Source organism: Rhineura floridana, chromosome 6, assembly GCF_030035675.1.
Source record: "Rhineura floridana isolate rRhiFlo1 chromosome 6, rRhiFlo1.hap2, whole genome shotgun sequence".
Classification (NCBI taxonomy): Eukaryota; Metazoa; Chordata; class Lepidosauria; order Squamata; family Rhineuridae; genus Rhineura; species Rhineura floridana.
In genome coordinates, this window is record NC_084485.1 from 124,323,503 (window position 1) to 124,337,130 (window position 13,628).

General features: G+C 40.9%; 1 protein-coding gene across 8 annotated transcripts in view; it reads left to right on the top strand.

The window, feature by feature from the left end:
• Window positions 1–13,628, top strand: part of DPYD (dihydropyrimidine dehydrogenase) — an 829,935-nt gene that overhangs the window by 294,963 nt on the left and 521,344 nt on the right. Inside the window, exon 9 of one of the 8 annotated variants that reach the window (XM_061633715.1) lies at window positions 7,174–7,283. The exons of the other annotated variants lie outside the window; for them this stretch is intronic. Coding sequence (XP_061489699.1) covers window positions 7,174–7,283 — 110 coding nt within the window. The remainder of the gene's footprint in view (window positions 1–7,173; window positions 7,284–13,628) is intronic. 8 annotated transcript variants of the gene reach the window in all.

A 13,628-nucleotide genomic window follows, 5' to 3' on the forward strand; every position in this document is an offset into this window, starting at 1 on the left:
TACTTCACCTTCAGGCAAGTTAGTGAGCGAAAGCTTGTTGGATTCTTGAAAATGTAAAAAAAAAAAAAATGAAATGCATCAAAATTTATTTATTTATTTATTTATTATTTCAATTATATCCCACCCTTCCTCCCAGCAATCTCTCCTGACATTTGGTGCCAATTACTGGTGAGGAAAATGGCAGCTCTTTTTCATGTTAATGAATAAACTTCCAAGCAGTCTTCCAGTATAAACTTGTGTTTTATAAATATAATCATTCCACCTTTAAGTTTGTCTCACTGTCCACTCAGTAAGGGCTGCCACCACTTTGACACATCAGGGAAATCTCAAATACAAGGCAGATTTTTAGAACATGTCAAAGAGTTGTCTGGGGGCTCCTCTAGGAAGCTTGTTTGCTGTAGCTTATGCTGCTTGTCTAGTTCTCAAATAATAATCCCATTGTAGAAGGGCCAAGGTCCTGTCAGACGTAATTTAAACCAGTTGGGGGTTAATCATTGTGGGAGGCAGTACAGCTAGCCTTGACTCAGTGCCCTAATGTGCTCAAGCCATTTGTCCCTTTCTTTTTCTTTTCTTGGATGTCTTAACTAGGGCTAAGCCAAAACTATTTGCTGCTTTTCAGAAACATTTTTGGCATCCATTTCTTTCTATGATATTTTGCCAGTGCTTGTGAAAAAGTTCACCTATTAATGTGCCTTATCTTTTGTTTGCTGTTTCTCTCCGTTGGCTGTATTTGCCCTCAGAGACATCATGTAGCCAAATCTGATTGGCTGTGAAGTGAAGCGGTGCCATCCCGTTCACTCTGTGATCCCTGATTAGCAGGAAGCTGTGCCTTGCTCTCAGCTGATATCATATGCCAAATCTGATTGATGAAATAATCCTGTGATATCATTCTGTTCACTACGTGATCTCTAGTTGACTGGGGATCAACTGTGTGACTCATTAAAGAAGAAAGAAGAGGTAAAAAAATGGAAAAAGTAGGGTCAAAGCAGTAGCAATGGATAGGAAAAATGGTGACCCTAAAACAGACTGAATAAAAGTGAATATTCTCAGCATCTAGGAAGTCTTCAAGAAAATATTCTATTGTACTTTGGGATAAAATATCTCAGTGGGGCAATATTTAGCACAGCCATACCATTAACACATCAGTCTTTTAAAGAACTTTTAAAGGCAGCAAAGGAAGATCGCATTTTGTGTGGTTTCAATAACAGCTGTGTCTGCTCCATAACTATTAGGTTTCATGATATAACAGGATTTTTATTTTTCAATAACATACAAATGCCTTCTTATCTTCCTGTGAGTTTTGTAAGAGAAGGGTAAAAGAAGGAAACACTATTTTTATATGTATAATTTTAAAAGTGCAATATCACTTGTTTCTGAGGGCATTACTTAGCCTATACTTCCACATTGTTATAAAACGGGCTTTCAGGAGCTGGCGTGCACCATTATTTCCTTCCTAGCTTTGGATCCAATGAAGAAAACAACATTGCTTTTCTCTCTCTTGTGTCAAGGCTATTTATTTGGGTCAATGTGGAGAAGGAAACCCATGAAGAATGGACACTTTACACAGTGATCCTAAACACATTACATGAAAGAATGTTCTGCTAAAATCAATGGGACTTATTGCCACATAATGTGTTTAGGATCATGACGTTAGCCACTTAATTAAACATTCCTTTTTGAGCACACTCTGTGGCAATATAAATTATCTGGTGAATGGTGTAGGGGCAAGAATAACATGCACAAAAAGCTATTTTTTTCCTGATGGTAATAGGTGATGTATTTTATGTGTTTTGTTGTGCCATGTTGGACAAATCCATCATAAATAGTTCTTTGTGTGCGTGACATTGATCTACATTACTACACCATAAATTCATAGTGTAATTTAGAACAGTTGACTTTCTGGCCCAGTACTTGAATAGGAAGGATCTTATAAGCTATGCCTGAGCTGCCTTGTGTGATGTGTGCCATAATTTCTAGGGAGTTTTACGGCAGCATCTGCACTCTTACTGGAGAGGTTTTGTGTTGCATGTACAATATCTGTGCACTTCACAGGAAGATTTTTTTTAAAAAGAAAAACTGGTAGAAAATTGAAGGAAAAGAATATGCAAGCTGGATAATCCAAGTCTGTATTCAAATAAGAGTAAAATGGCTGGCTACATTACAAAATAAAATGTTTTCAGAGTCTGTTGCCCTTGGCAGGGCTTTCTGTTAAAAGAAATTCACTGGCTATTGTCTGTTAATTTCCACACTGAACACCCATATACAGAGTGGCATTGTATTAATACATAACAATTGAACAGTTGGCATTCTAATTTCCTAGGTATTGCCAGACATGCTCCTCCTTTCTGATATTTATTTTTTTAAGGCAATGTGTCTATGCCAGAGAAGGAGGAACTGTAACATGGGCCATTATGGAAAATTATAAATAAGTTTCATCAGCTCAATACTGTAGTTGTTCAAAGATCTTTCTAATTAATGGCCTTTCCTGATTAGAGTTTAATGGGAGGAGCTCAGTGATTACAATTTAATGGACAAAAAGATGTGGTCGATTAGTCTTTAAGGCCAGATTAGTCTTTAAGGCCACTGTTTATAATTTTGTTGCCAAAGTTGAAAGTAGCATTATTTTTGGTATAAATTATATACTGGCCATTTGATTTTATTTCCAATGTAAATAATGATGATGATGATATCTGGGCCTCTTTGACCATGGAACCCTTGTTTCTATTAAAATATTAAGACATACACAATATTTAATATAAATTCAGGATTACTTTTATTAATGGCAAATATTGTTGTCTGTGGTAGCAATACAAGTGCTTTGCCATTATTAAAGCCATGTCCATGAAGCCGAGGGTTGTTTGAGCTAAAAACAGAGAGACTAGACTGAAGGTCAGGTCTTTTTTTACTCAGACCAGTCAAAACATTTTACTCAGAAAATCTTGCGGGAGGTCCAGGGATATGCCTTACCTTCCAGTGAAAGATTTCCATGGCTGGTGAAGCTTGTATGGAGAAACAGCCTGTTTAGAGTCTTGCCCCCTTTAAGAATTCCATTTTGTCCTCTTGAGAGCTTGCCTGGTCTGTTCATTCCTCAGATCGCCAGGACATCACCTGCATTACAAGTATCATCCCCCCACCCCGACCCAAAGCAAGAAGTTCCCTTTAATGGCCCAACCCTGTCTAGAAACATTAGGGAATCTCTCTCCAGTTTTTGCTTCTATCTCCCAGCTCTTTTGATCCATGGAAGTTGTCAGCTGCTCATTTCCAGCATGCCAAAAATGTATGTACAAAAGATGTAATTGCACCGGTGGCTAAACCACACTAATGGGGCAGTCTCTCAGCTTAGCCAGACCATGGGAAAGTAATAGGAACATAGGAAGCTGCTTTATATGGAGTCAAACTGTTGGGCCATAGTATTGTCTACTATGGCCGTCAGCTTCATTGTAGAGACAGGATCTTTTGCAATCCTGCATGGAGATGCTGCAGACTGAACCAGGGACCTTCTGCACACAACACATCCGCTCTACCACTGAGATGAAGCCCAGTTACCAAACATCAACATCCTATCTCCGCCTCCTCATCAAACCTCCCCTCACTTACCTTCTTTCCCTACCCAGGCAGGGTTCAAAATAGGTACTTTTTCCTCATTGAATTTCTCAGCTTTTTAACATCTGCGACTGACCCTTGTAATCCCCATGTAAGTATTAATATTTGAAACTGGATGATGCTTAGCGTGCCAAATGTATAGGCTAGGTAAATGTAACTCTTTTGTTTTATTTTGAGGCTATTGTGTTAATCCTAAATATTGGTATTGGAGGAGCCCAGAATGATAGTCCTGGTGATTTCACTGTCCATGCTGAGGCTGCCTCTAGTGTTCTGGCTCAGGACTTCATGGCCTCCATGATAACCATGGGGCTGTCTCAAGATGTCAGCGGCCTGTTGCACAGGGCAGGGCACACCCTTGACTTGGTTTTTGCTCTAGATGGAGGGAGGGGTGTTCTGGAGATGGGGGAATGGATGTCACTCCATTGTCATGGTCAGACCACTTTCTGGTGAAGTTTAGACTTATGGCTCTGATCCTCCCCTGCAGGGGTGGTGGACAGATTAAGATTGTCTGCCCGCAGAGACTAATGGAATCCACTGGATTCCTGAATGCCCTGGGGGAGTTCCCAGTAGATAGAACAGGTGATCCTGTTGAAGCCTTTGTCATGCCGTGGAACAACGAGGCACGTTTTGATCTGGTTGCCCCTGAGCACTGTTACAACACGTGCTCTTGGGAACCTGTGTGAATTTGCCATCCTCATGTCCCATGGAACACACCTCCTTGAGAGGAGGGGATCTTTTGGTAGGGATAAGAACAAGCGCTTTGCCCTGAAATGTGCCTAAGTGGTGTATCTATATTTTCCCCAAGACATGCAGGTCCAAACCAAAATAAAGCAAAGCTTTCTTTTATTGAGAGAAAGAGTAGAAAAGCATTACAGAATTACTTGGGTGCGTGGCAGCATTAATCATTAATATCCTAACCCATTCATAACTTTTAACTAAAGAGATCAAAGGACCCTATTACTGTAAGAAGTGAAAGGTAGGACTGATCACCTCTCCTATGCCCAGAGTGGGCGGTTGAATACAGCTGAAGCTATGTGGGAAACTCTGATCCAAAACCAGGAAGGAATCTCTTGGTCTCAAGGTTTTGCACCAAGACCCAAAGTCTCTCCCCGGTTCTGTCCTTGCAGTCCTTCGATGAGTTCCTTGAGAGCGTGTGGAGCTCTGATGTTCCTCGGCCCCCCTTCTTGTTCCTCCTCGATTCAAGCCTCGGTTTTAAAAGACTTTTTCCACTCTCCCCCTCCTGCCAAGGAGGGTATGAAAATCTGGTGATTTTGTGTATGTGTGTGTGTATCTCTGACCCTGAAAACTAAGGCTCCTAACGAACAATGGGATTCACTGTGGGTGCGGGAATTCTGCCAAAGGAAGAGATAACATTTATGCAGAACATTTATGCAGTTAGTTACTTTTATGTCTCAACAGCTGTCCTTTTTACCCTTTGCACACTACCTCTGGATTGCATGGCGAGTCACATAAGAAGGGGTGTGGGGTGGGAATTGTAGTTTTAGCAGGCTGCATGGCCCTGCCTCGTAACAGCACCCTCTCCGGCATTGTGGAGCCCGGCTTGCACCTTGGTACGCCAGTGAACTAAAGACAATGAAACAGGCTGGATTGTAGCTAGAGCGCAAGTGGCAAAAGACGTGTTGTGAGGCTGATCGAGCATGAGTAAAACATCATAACAATTCCTACTGTGTGGCAGTGAGCCCTCATCACATCCTCAATTATTTTATTTATTTATTGTTTCATTTATACCCCACCCTTCCTTCCAGCAGGAGCCCAGGGCGGCAAACAGAAACACTAAAACACTTTAAAACATCATAAAGAGACCTTAAAATACATTAAAACAAAACAATGTTAAAAACATTAAAAAAAACTTTAAAAAACATCTTTAAAAAAGGGTTAAAATATTAAAAGACACATTAAAAGCAATTCTAACACAGACGCAGACTGGGATAGGTCTCAACTTAAAAGGCTTGTTGGAAGAGGAAAGTCATCCAGTGGAACTTTTCCATTTTGTCAAAGGTTTGGTGACATCACCTCCAGGAAATGGAGCTTTAGACCCTTTGGAGGCCCATTATGAATTGTTTGCAAGGCACTTTGAGAATAAAGTTGCTAGTCTCCGTAGCAATCTTGATGCCCCATCCACATCTACTGTAGTCCCCAGTGAGGTATCCAGTACAACATCTGCTGCAAATTCTTGGGATTGGTTTCAGTTGATGCGATCTGATGATGTGGACAAGGTGTTTGTGAAGATGCGGCCAGCAATATGTCCTCTCAACCCTTGCCCTTCAGAGGTATCAGAGGCACTGTTTTACAGTGGTTCCAATCCTATCTCAGGGTTGTTTTCAGAGAATAGCATTGGATGATTGTATTTCGGTCCCCTGGCAGTTGTGTTGTGGGGTGCCGCAGGGTACCATCTTGTCTCCAATGATGTTTAACATCTATATGAAGCCCTTGGGAGCTGTCATCAGGAGATTTTGGGTGAGGTGTCAGCAGTACACTGGTGATACCCTGCTCTATTTCTCTGTAACATCTGAATTGGGAGAGGCCATGCAAGCCCTGGACCAGTGCCTAGACTCAGTGGTGGGCTGAATGAGGGCCAGTAAACTGAGTCTGAATCCTAGCAAGACTGTGGGTTGGTGGTTTTCGAGTTCAGATAATTGGTCAGTTGCCTGCTTTGGATGGGATCATACTCCCTCTGAACGAGCAGGTTTGTAGTCTGGGGGTGCTGTTGGATTAATCTTTGTCACTAGAGGTCCAGGTGACTTCAGTGGCTAGGAGTGCCTTTTATCAGCATTGGCTGATAAGGCAGCTGCAGCCGTTTCTGGACTGGGATAGCCTGACCACTGTTGTTCATGCACTGGAAACCTCCAGGCTGGATTACTGTAATGTGCTGTATGTAGGGCTGCCCTTGAGGTTGGTCCAGAAGCTGCAGCTGGTGCAAAATGTAGTGGCGTGACTGCTCACTAGGGCAGAGTATCACCAACATGTCAGCCCGCTGCTGAAAGAATTGCACTGGCTGCCCTTTAGCTACTCTAAGCAGTTTGGGACCAGGATTCCTTATATATACCCCTTATATACCCAGTCGATCACTACACTCTGCAGGTGAGGGCCTCCTGCAGATAACATCTTGTCAGGATGTCCATTCACCACAACACAGGAAGGGGACCTTTAGTGTAGTGGCACCTACCCTTTGGAATTCCCTCCCCTTAAATAGTAGCCAGATGCCATCTCTGTTATCTTTTCGGTGCCTACTGAAGACCTTCCTCTTTCAAGAAGCCTTTTAAATAGAGATCTTATCCCAGTCTGTGCCTGTGTTGGAATTGCTTTTTAAGGTGTTTTTTAAAAGCTATTTATTTATTTATTATTGTACTTATATACCGCCCCATTGCCAAAGCTCTCTGGGCGGTTTACAGTAACTAAAAACATTAAAACAAATATACAAATTTAAAAACACATCTTTTAAAAACAATTTAAAACACATGCTAAAATGCCTGGGAGAAAGAAAAAAGTTGTTTTTAAAGATGTTTTGTTTTTATATATTTTAAAGTCTGTTTTTATGATGTTTTACAGCTGGTATAGTGCAGTGGGGAGGACAGCGTGGCTGGAAGTCCAGAGTCTGTGAGTTCAAATCCCCGCTCGTGTCTCCTGGGTGTCAAGGACCAGCTAAAGATTGCTCCACAGTGAGTGGCTCAGAGGTTACATGCCCTGACACCTGTGCAGTTGTGGGCAAGCTGCATAGTCCCAAGGAGCCCAGTTGTCCCCCAGCTGGCAGTTGCGGACAAGGAAGGGTCTGGCCCTAGTCAGCTGGGGAGGACTAGCCTCAGAGGGAGGCAATGGTAAACTCCCTCTGAATACTGCTTACCATGAACACCCTATTCATACGGCCGCCTTAAGTCGGGATCGACTTGAAGGCAGTCCATTTCCATTTCCAGAGTGTTTTTAGTGTTTTTGTTTGCTGCTCTGGGCTCTTTGTGGGAGGAAGGGCTGGATATAAATTTAATAAATAATCATTTCCTAATTTAGATTTTGGGTGGATGGACCTGCTGAAGTCCGGCCTATCCCAGTTCTCAGAGGGGATGGAACTAAGTCTGTCATGCCCTGTTTCCAGGTGGATTTTTAAGGGGAAATCCTTAAAAATTCATCTGGAAACCCTAGTGGTGCCTGGTGTTCATTGGGACTGACAGGGCAGAAGGCAGAGAGGCCCAAAGTAGGTGGAGCCAGTTGCAATGACCACCAGAGCTACCTAATTCTAATTTTGCCTCATCCTCCTTCCTGATGAAATCTACAATGGCAATGACTGAGGCTAAGGAGGAGAGAAAGCTGACAACCAGAGCCATTCCCAGGAATAGATGTAGGTAAGAAGGCAGGCAGGTGGGGGCTGGCTGAGGGCAGACTGAAGTTGGTGAGGGAATGCCCTATTTGCCCTAATTGGACCAGCCTCCACTGCAGCCCTTAAGAAGCATAATTGAAAGCAATTTAACAGGTGACCCAAGGTTGCATGCTGCCTTCCCTCTATTTTATTATTATTATTTTGCTTTAAAACTGTTTATCCAGGCTGCCCACCGCATGGGTAGCTACTGTGGACCTTGAATGAACATAGAGTAGATCCCCCTGGGAATGACAGGGCTTGACGAGGATCAGTTTAATCCCAGTGGGAATTGGGGGGGGCGGGACATGGCTGTCTGCAGTGCCTTACTTCTGTACCCTCAGACACAATGCTCATTCTGGCTTTATTGAAAGGGCTGGAAATGTCTTTTGCTGCAGATTGGGATGTATGTTCGATCTGGGGCATGCAATTAGACTTGCATTGCAACTATTGTGTAAGCCAGAAGGTATCATAAACATTTAATTTTAATTTCAAAATTATTTGTTCTCCAAATAAACAAACAAGCAAACAAACAAAAGAATAGTTGGGCATGAAGAATTATTTTTCATTTATATGTATTCATTCATTTTATTTAACAAAATTGATATACTGCTCGATTGTAAAAACCTCTAAGTGGTTAACAAAAGACATTAAATCATCAATAAAAGTTTTAAAAAGTAATTATTATTTTTTTAAAAAACAACAAATTAAAAAGATTAGAACACATCAACATCTACATGTCTGGAAAGTTTGCCTAAACAAAAAAGTTTTAAGCAGAGTGTGGGCACATATAGAGTAAGGTGATCCCACAAGTAAACTGGTCCCAAGCTGTTAAACGTGGCCCAGTAATAAATTAACAACCAGTGCACATCTCTGAGAATGGTGTTATATGCTGACAGCATCTCACTTCTACTTCTCTCAGCAATCTGGCTGCAGCATTTTGCACTAACTGCAGTTTCTGGGTAAAGTGCAAGGGAAGCCCCACATAGAGTGTATTGCAATAATCCAGTCTTGAAGTTATCAGTGCCTGAACTACTGTGGCCAAGCTCTCCTAATCCAGGAATGGTCATAGTTGTCTCACCAGATGCATCTGTTAAAAGGCACATCTAGCCACTGAGACTATCTGGGATTCCTGTGACAGAGCTGGATTCAAAAGCACCCGCAGGCTGCATACCTGCTTCTTCAGGGAGAGCGCAACCCCATCCAGGGCACAGCACAGCTGCCAGGGGGCCAAAAGACAATAATTCAGCGCTACTCTCTGGACTTGGTCCTGTAGGTAGGACTGGAACCACCATAGCATGGTGCCCCCATTCCCATTTCACAGAGCTGGTCCAGGAGGACCTCTCCCTCTGTCCAGCTCTCTGCAAAGGCCATCCTTCAGGTCAACCAAGGCTGACTCAGTCTCATGTCCAGGCCTGAACCCAGACTGGAACAGGTCTAAATAATCCACATCATCCTAGAATGCTTGCAGCTGCCCTACCACTACTCTCCACACCACCTTCCCTAAGAAGCGGGTATCAGTGACTGGTCGGTATTTATTCCAATTCAAGGGGTCCAGGGCCAGTTTGTAGGGGTAGTTTCACTCCTAATTCTTCAGAACAAATATGGTTTTTGCTCGTTATCCATTTTATATGATAGAAAACAAAACAATTTGAGAAAGATCAAAACAACATATTACTAGAACTATTTCTGATTCAGGATAGTTTTCAGTAGTCAAATAATTTCTGTCTGTTGTTACTACTGTATAAAAGTGCTGTATCTGATAGCCTTTTGTTCACATACATTTCTGTGTTCTCCTAAGGACTATCTTGATAAGACTCTATAGTATGTACTATTTTCTGAAATGAAGTTTTAATAATTTATCTAAAATGAAAAAATAAGTAGATTTATATTGCATGGATTCTGCTTGGAGTACTATTTCACACTTTGAAACAAAATAATATATCGATGAGTCATTTGTTTATGGATTTGCATTTTCTTTAAAGAATGGCCTTACCTAAGCAGGCCTGAACATAATATTTATGCATTTGTACTGTGGCTTAGATAGAGCTCAGACCAAGATTCTGTGTGTGAATTTATTTGTGGCATAAAGCATATGAATTACACCCTTGTAAAAACACTTGTGTGGATAAAAAAACAAAACAACCCTGTACATATGAAGGGATTCCATGTTTCAAATCAGTATCCAGTAATGAAGAAAGGTCAGAGGAGCTAGCCAGTGAATAAAAGTCAGAACTGAGAATGAAGTGCCTTTCCTGTTTAGGACTGGGCATTGATAGAAACTGATAATGTTTGATTAATGAGAGGCAGCTTTGCAGTGGGTGAAAACATCTGTAAGAAATGATTTATTATTTCAAGGGTATTGGAAGCTTGCCGTATCTTGCAGATTTAACTATGTGTGCCTGAATAAAATAAATGAGATGCAACATGTGAAAAATGAAAACACATTACTTGCAAAGGATGTGTCACAAGCAGGGTATTTTCGTTCAAGTACACTTTGTCATGGGGATTTTTAATGTGGTTCTGAATACAAATCATTTAACTGGTTCATAAAATCAACTCAGTTGGAATTCTTGCATCTATCATCGAAGACAGAAATGAGGGTTAAACTTAATGTGCTGTAACTTTCCTTAAATGTTCGTGTTTTTATTGTGTTGAGCTATTGAAATGACACATTGGGCCAAAAATAAGTGGTGAGAGAAGGATTCTTACTTCAAAATGAAAATGTAAACTACAGTGATCAACTTTGTGAACACCAGGAAAAATACAGTGTCCTACAAATCCTACTCTTCTGCAGAATACTTTGCAACCTTTATAATGATTAGAATTTATAACATAATTCTACCTGCTGCCTAAACCCATCCTATCTGCCCTTCTCTTGTAAGGAACATTTTTTTCCTCCATCTGGTATCTTGGATTTTCCTCCATTTCTGCAAAGTCAACTGAGGACAGCTGTCTACTCACAAAAGTAGATCCGAGTGTGTAGATACTAGGCTCCAGTCCCTACCTGGATTCTTGTGGGAAAAGCATATTTTCTTGATACAGACTCAAAAGTATATTCATCTGATGCCTTTGGATAACACCTAGAAAAGCCATGGGGAAAGTGCATGTTCATGTTTCACTTGCAACATCCAATGCTGCTGTTGGTCTTCTCTTGTTCTTCGGAATTTGCCTCCATATTCTATAAAAATGGACTTCTTCAAATTTTGTTTGAAACAGGATTTTAACATTACTATTGGATATATTTTTACTTTGTTCCTTAATTATATAACTGATAGACCCTGCTCCCCTCCAACTATATTGCATATTGGTACTTAACACTCATAATGCGCTCTGCAGGTGAGGGCCTTCTGCAGATACCATCTTATCAGGAGGTTCGTTCTGCACAATATAGGAAACAGACCTTTAGTGTGGCAGCACCTACCCTGTGGAATTCCCTCCCTTTGAATATTAGGCAGGCACCATCTCTGCTATCTTTTTGGCGCCTTTTAAAAACTTTCCTCTTTCAACAAGTATTTTAAGTTGAGACCTATCCCAATCTGAGTCTGTGTTAGAATTGCTTGTTAAGACTTTTTTTAATAATATGTTTTTAACCCTTTTTTAAAGATGTTTTTAAAGCTTTTTTTAAAAAATGTTTTTAATGTTGTTTTGTTTTAATATATTTTAAGGTCTGTTTTTATGATGTTTTAAAGTGTTTTCAGCGTTTCTGTTTGCCACCCTGGTCTGCTGCTGGGAGGAAGGGTGGGATATAAATGAATGAATGAATGAATGAATGAATAAATAAATAAAATAAGCAGTTGAAATGAGCACAGTAAGAATTGCCAGGCAAGGGAGCTTAATTTGCAATACAGTCTAAAATTGTGTGCTGGGAAGATTGTGTTTTGTGCCTGTTATGTTTGAATATTGGCAGCATCACTTAATAAAACAGGGGGAAGCACTTTAATAATTTTAAGTGCAAAACCTGTGGAAAGGGTTCTAATTTCAGTTTTCCTTTCCTGAATCTGTGCAATAAATTTGCACAGAAAATCTATGAAATCTTTCAGCTTTCACTGTGTTGTACTTCTATTCTTAGTTAATGAATCATTTGAAATAAAAAAACCTAGAAATTTTGATGCATGCTTTTTACTCATGGTTGCACTACAACATGGATCTTGTGATCTTAGAGGTACATAAACACTTTGCTCACTTATAGTTTGTACTCTATGACTATGATTGATGAGATTACACGAGGTGATTTGTTGCAAGTCTGTAAATGCTGTAAGAATACATAATGTTTTTGCAGTGTGACAGTAATGATAACTTCTAGGTTGGGTGAATTTGTTCTGTGACTGATATTGGAATTGTTGCCATTATATTCAAAACAAGGTATGGAATTACTGAGATTTCAATACTTTGCCAGACTTCATTTTTTTTTAACTGTTGGTGGAATATTTAATTTTAATTTCTAGTTCCTTGCATGCACTGGAAATATTCTGGCCATGCACTTCGTCAACATGATGCCCTGCAGATATTGTTGGACTACAACTCCCATCAGGCCTATTCAGCATGGCTAGTAAACAGGAATCGTGGGAGTTGTAGTTCAACAGTATCTGGGGCACCATATTGGCTATCTCTGACTTAGAGGATGACACACATAAATGACAGACATTTTGTCTGGCAAATTAAGAAGACAAATTTTCCACAGTTATTGTTCATCTTCAGGAAGTAATAACATTAGTATTGTTCAATATATAAGCACTCTTTAATGGATTTTCACTACAGTGGTTTTAACTTAAGTAAATATTAATCTGGAAGATTATATTCTTTTTTCCCAGAAAATATGGAATAAAATAATGTTCATTTTGGAAGATTGTTGTTTTAATGGATTTTCACTTACATACTTGATTTTTTTAAAGCTAGTTTACTCCCTCCTCAAAAAAACCCCCAAAACTTGGCTTGGATGCAGGGCCGGCTCCAAGTTTCTGGGGGCCCATGGGCAAAAGCTGTCAGGGGCCCCCTTGCCCTCTTGCTTTCCTCCTCAAACCACACTCCTCCTCTTGGCCTCACCCTTTTAAAGTAAAACAAAACTTGAACAGAAAGACTGGGGTGACAGAAGAATCTGACAGAATTGAGAGAGAGAGAGAGAGAGAGAGAATGCCAAACCTTTGCCGGTAATTGCATTGGGGGCATTCCTGCCATGGCTCCGGAGCCTGACTGCTGCCACTGAGTCCCTTCTGCTTGTCCTGCAGCAGAGCATGCCATGCAAGGAAGCCTCCTTTTTCTCCTTTGCTCCTCCTTCATGATCCAGCCTGGTTTGGAACTGCTGTCACTACTCTTTGCTCCTATCTGCCTGTTGGAGAGCATTTAAGGGGTTAATACCACAGAGATTAGGAGGCAACTAGCCTAGGCAATCTCAACACCAGCACTGAGAGACAATGGCCAAGTTGAGACTCTCTGGGCTCAGCTTTGAATTTCTGTGGTATTAACCCCTGTTTCCCTTCTAATCTCATCAATCAGATAAAAAGAGAAGCTACCAGGAAAAAAATCCTTCCTGTCTATTGGAATAGTATAGAGTCAGCAATAGATTCTATTCTGCTAGTTAGAGTGTTGGACTACGACGTGGGAGACCAGGGTTCAAATCCCCACACAGCCATGAAGCTCACTGGGTGACCTTGGCCCA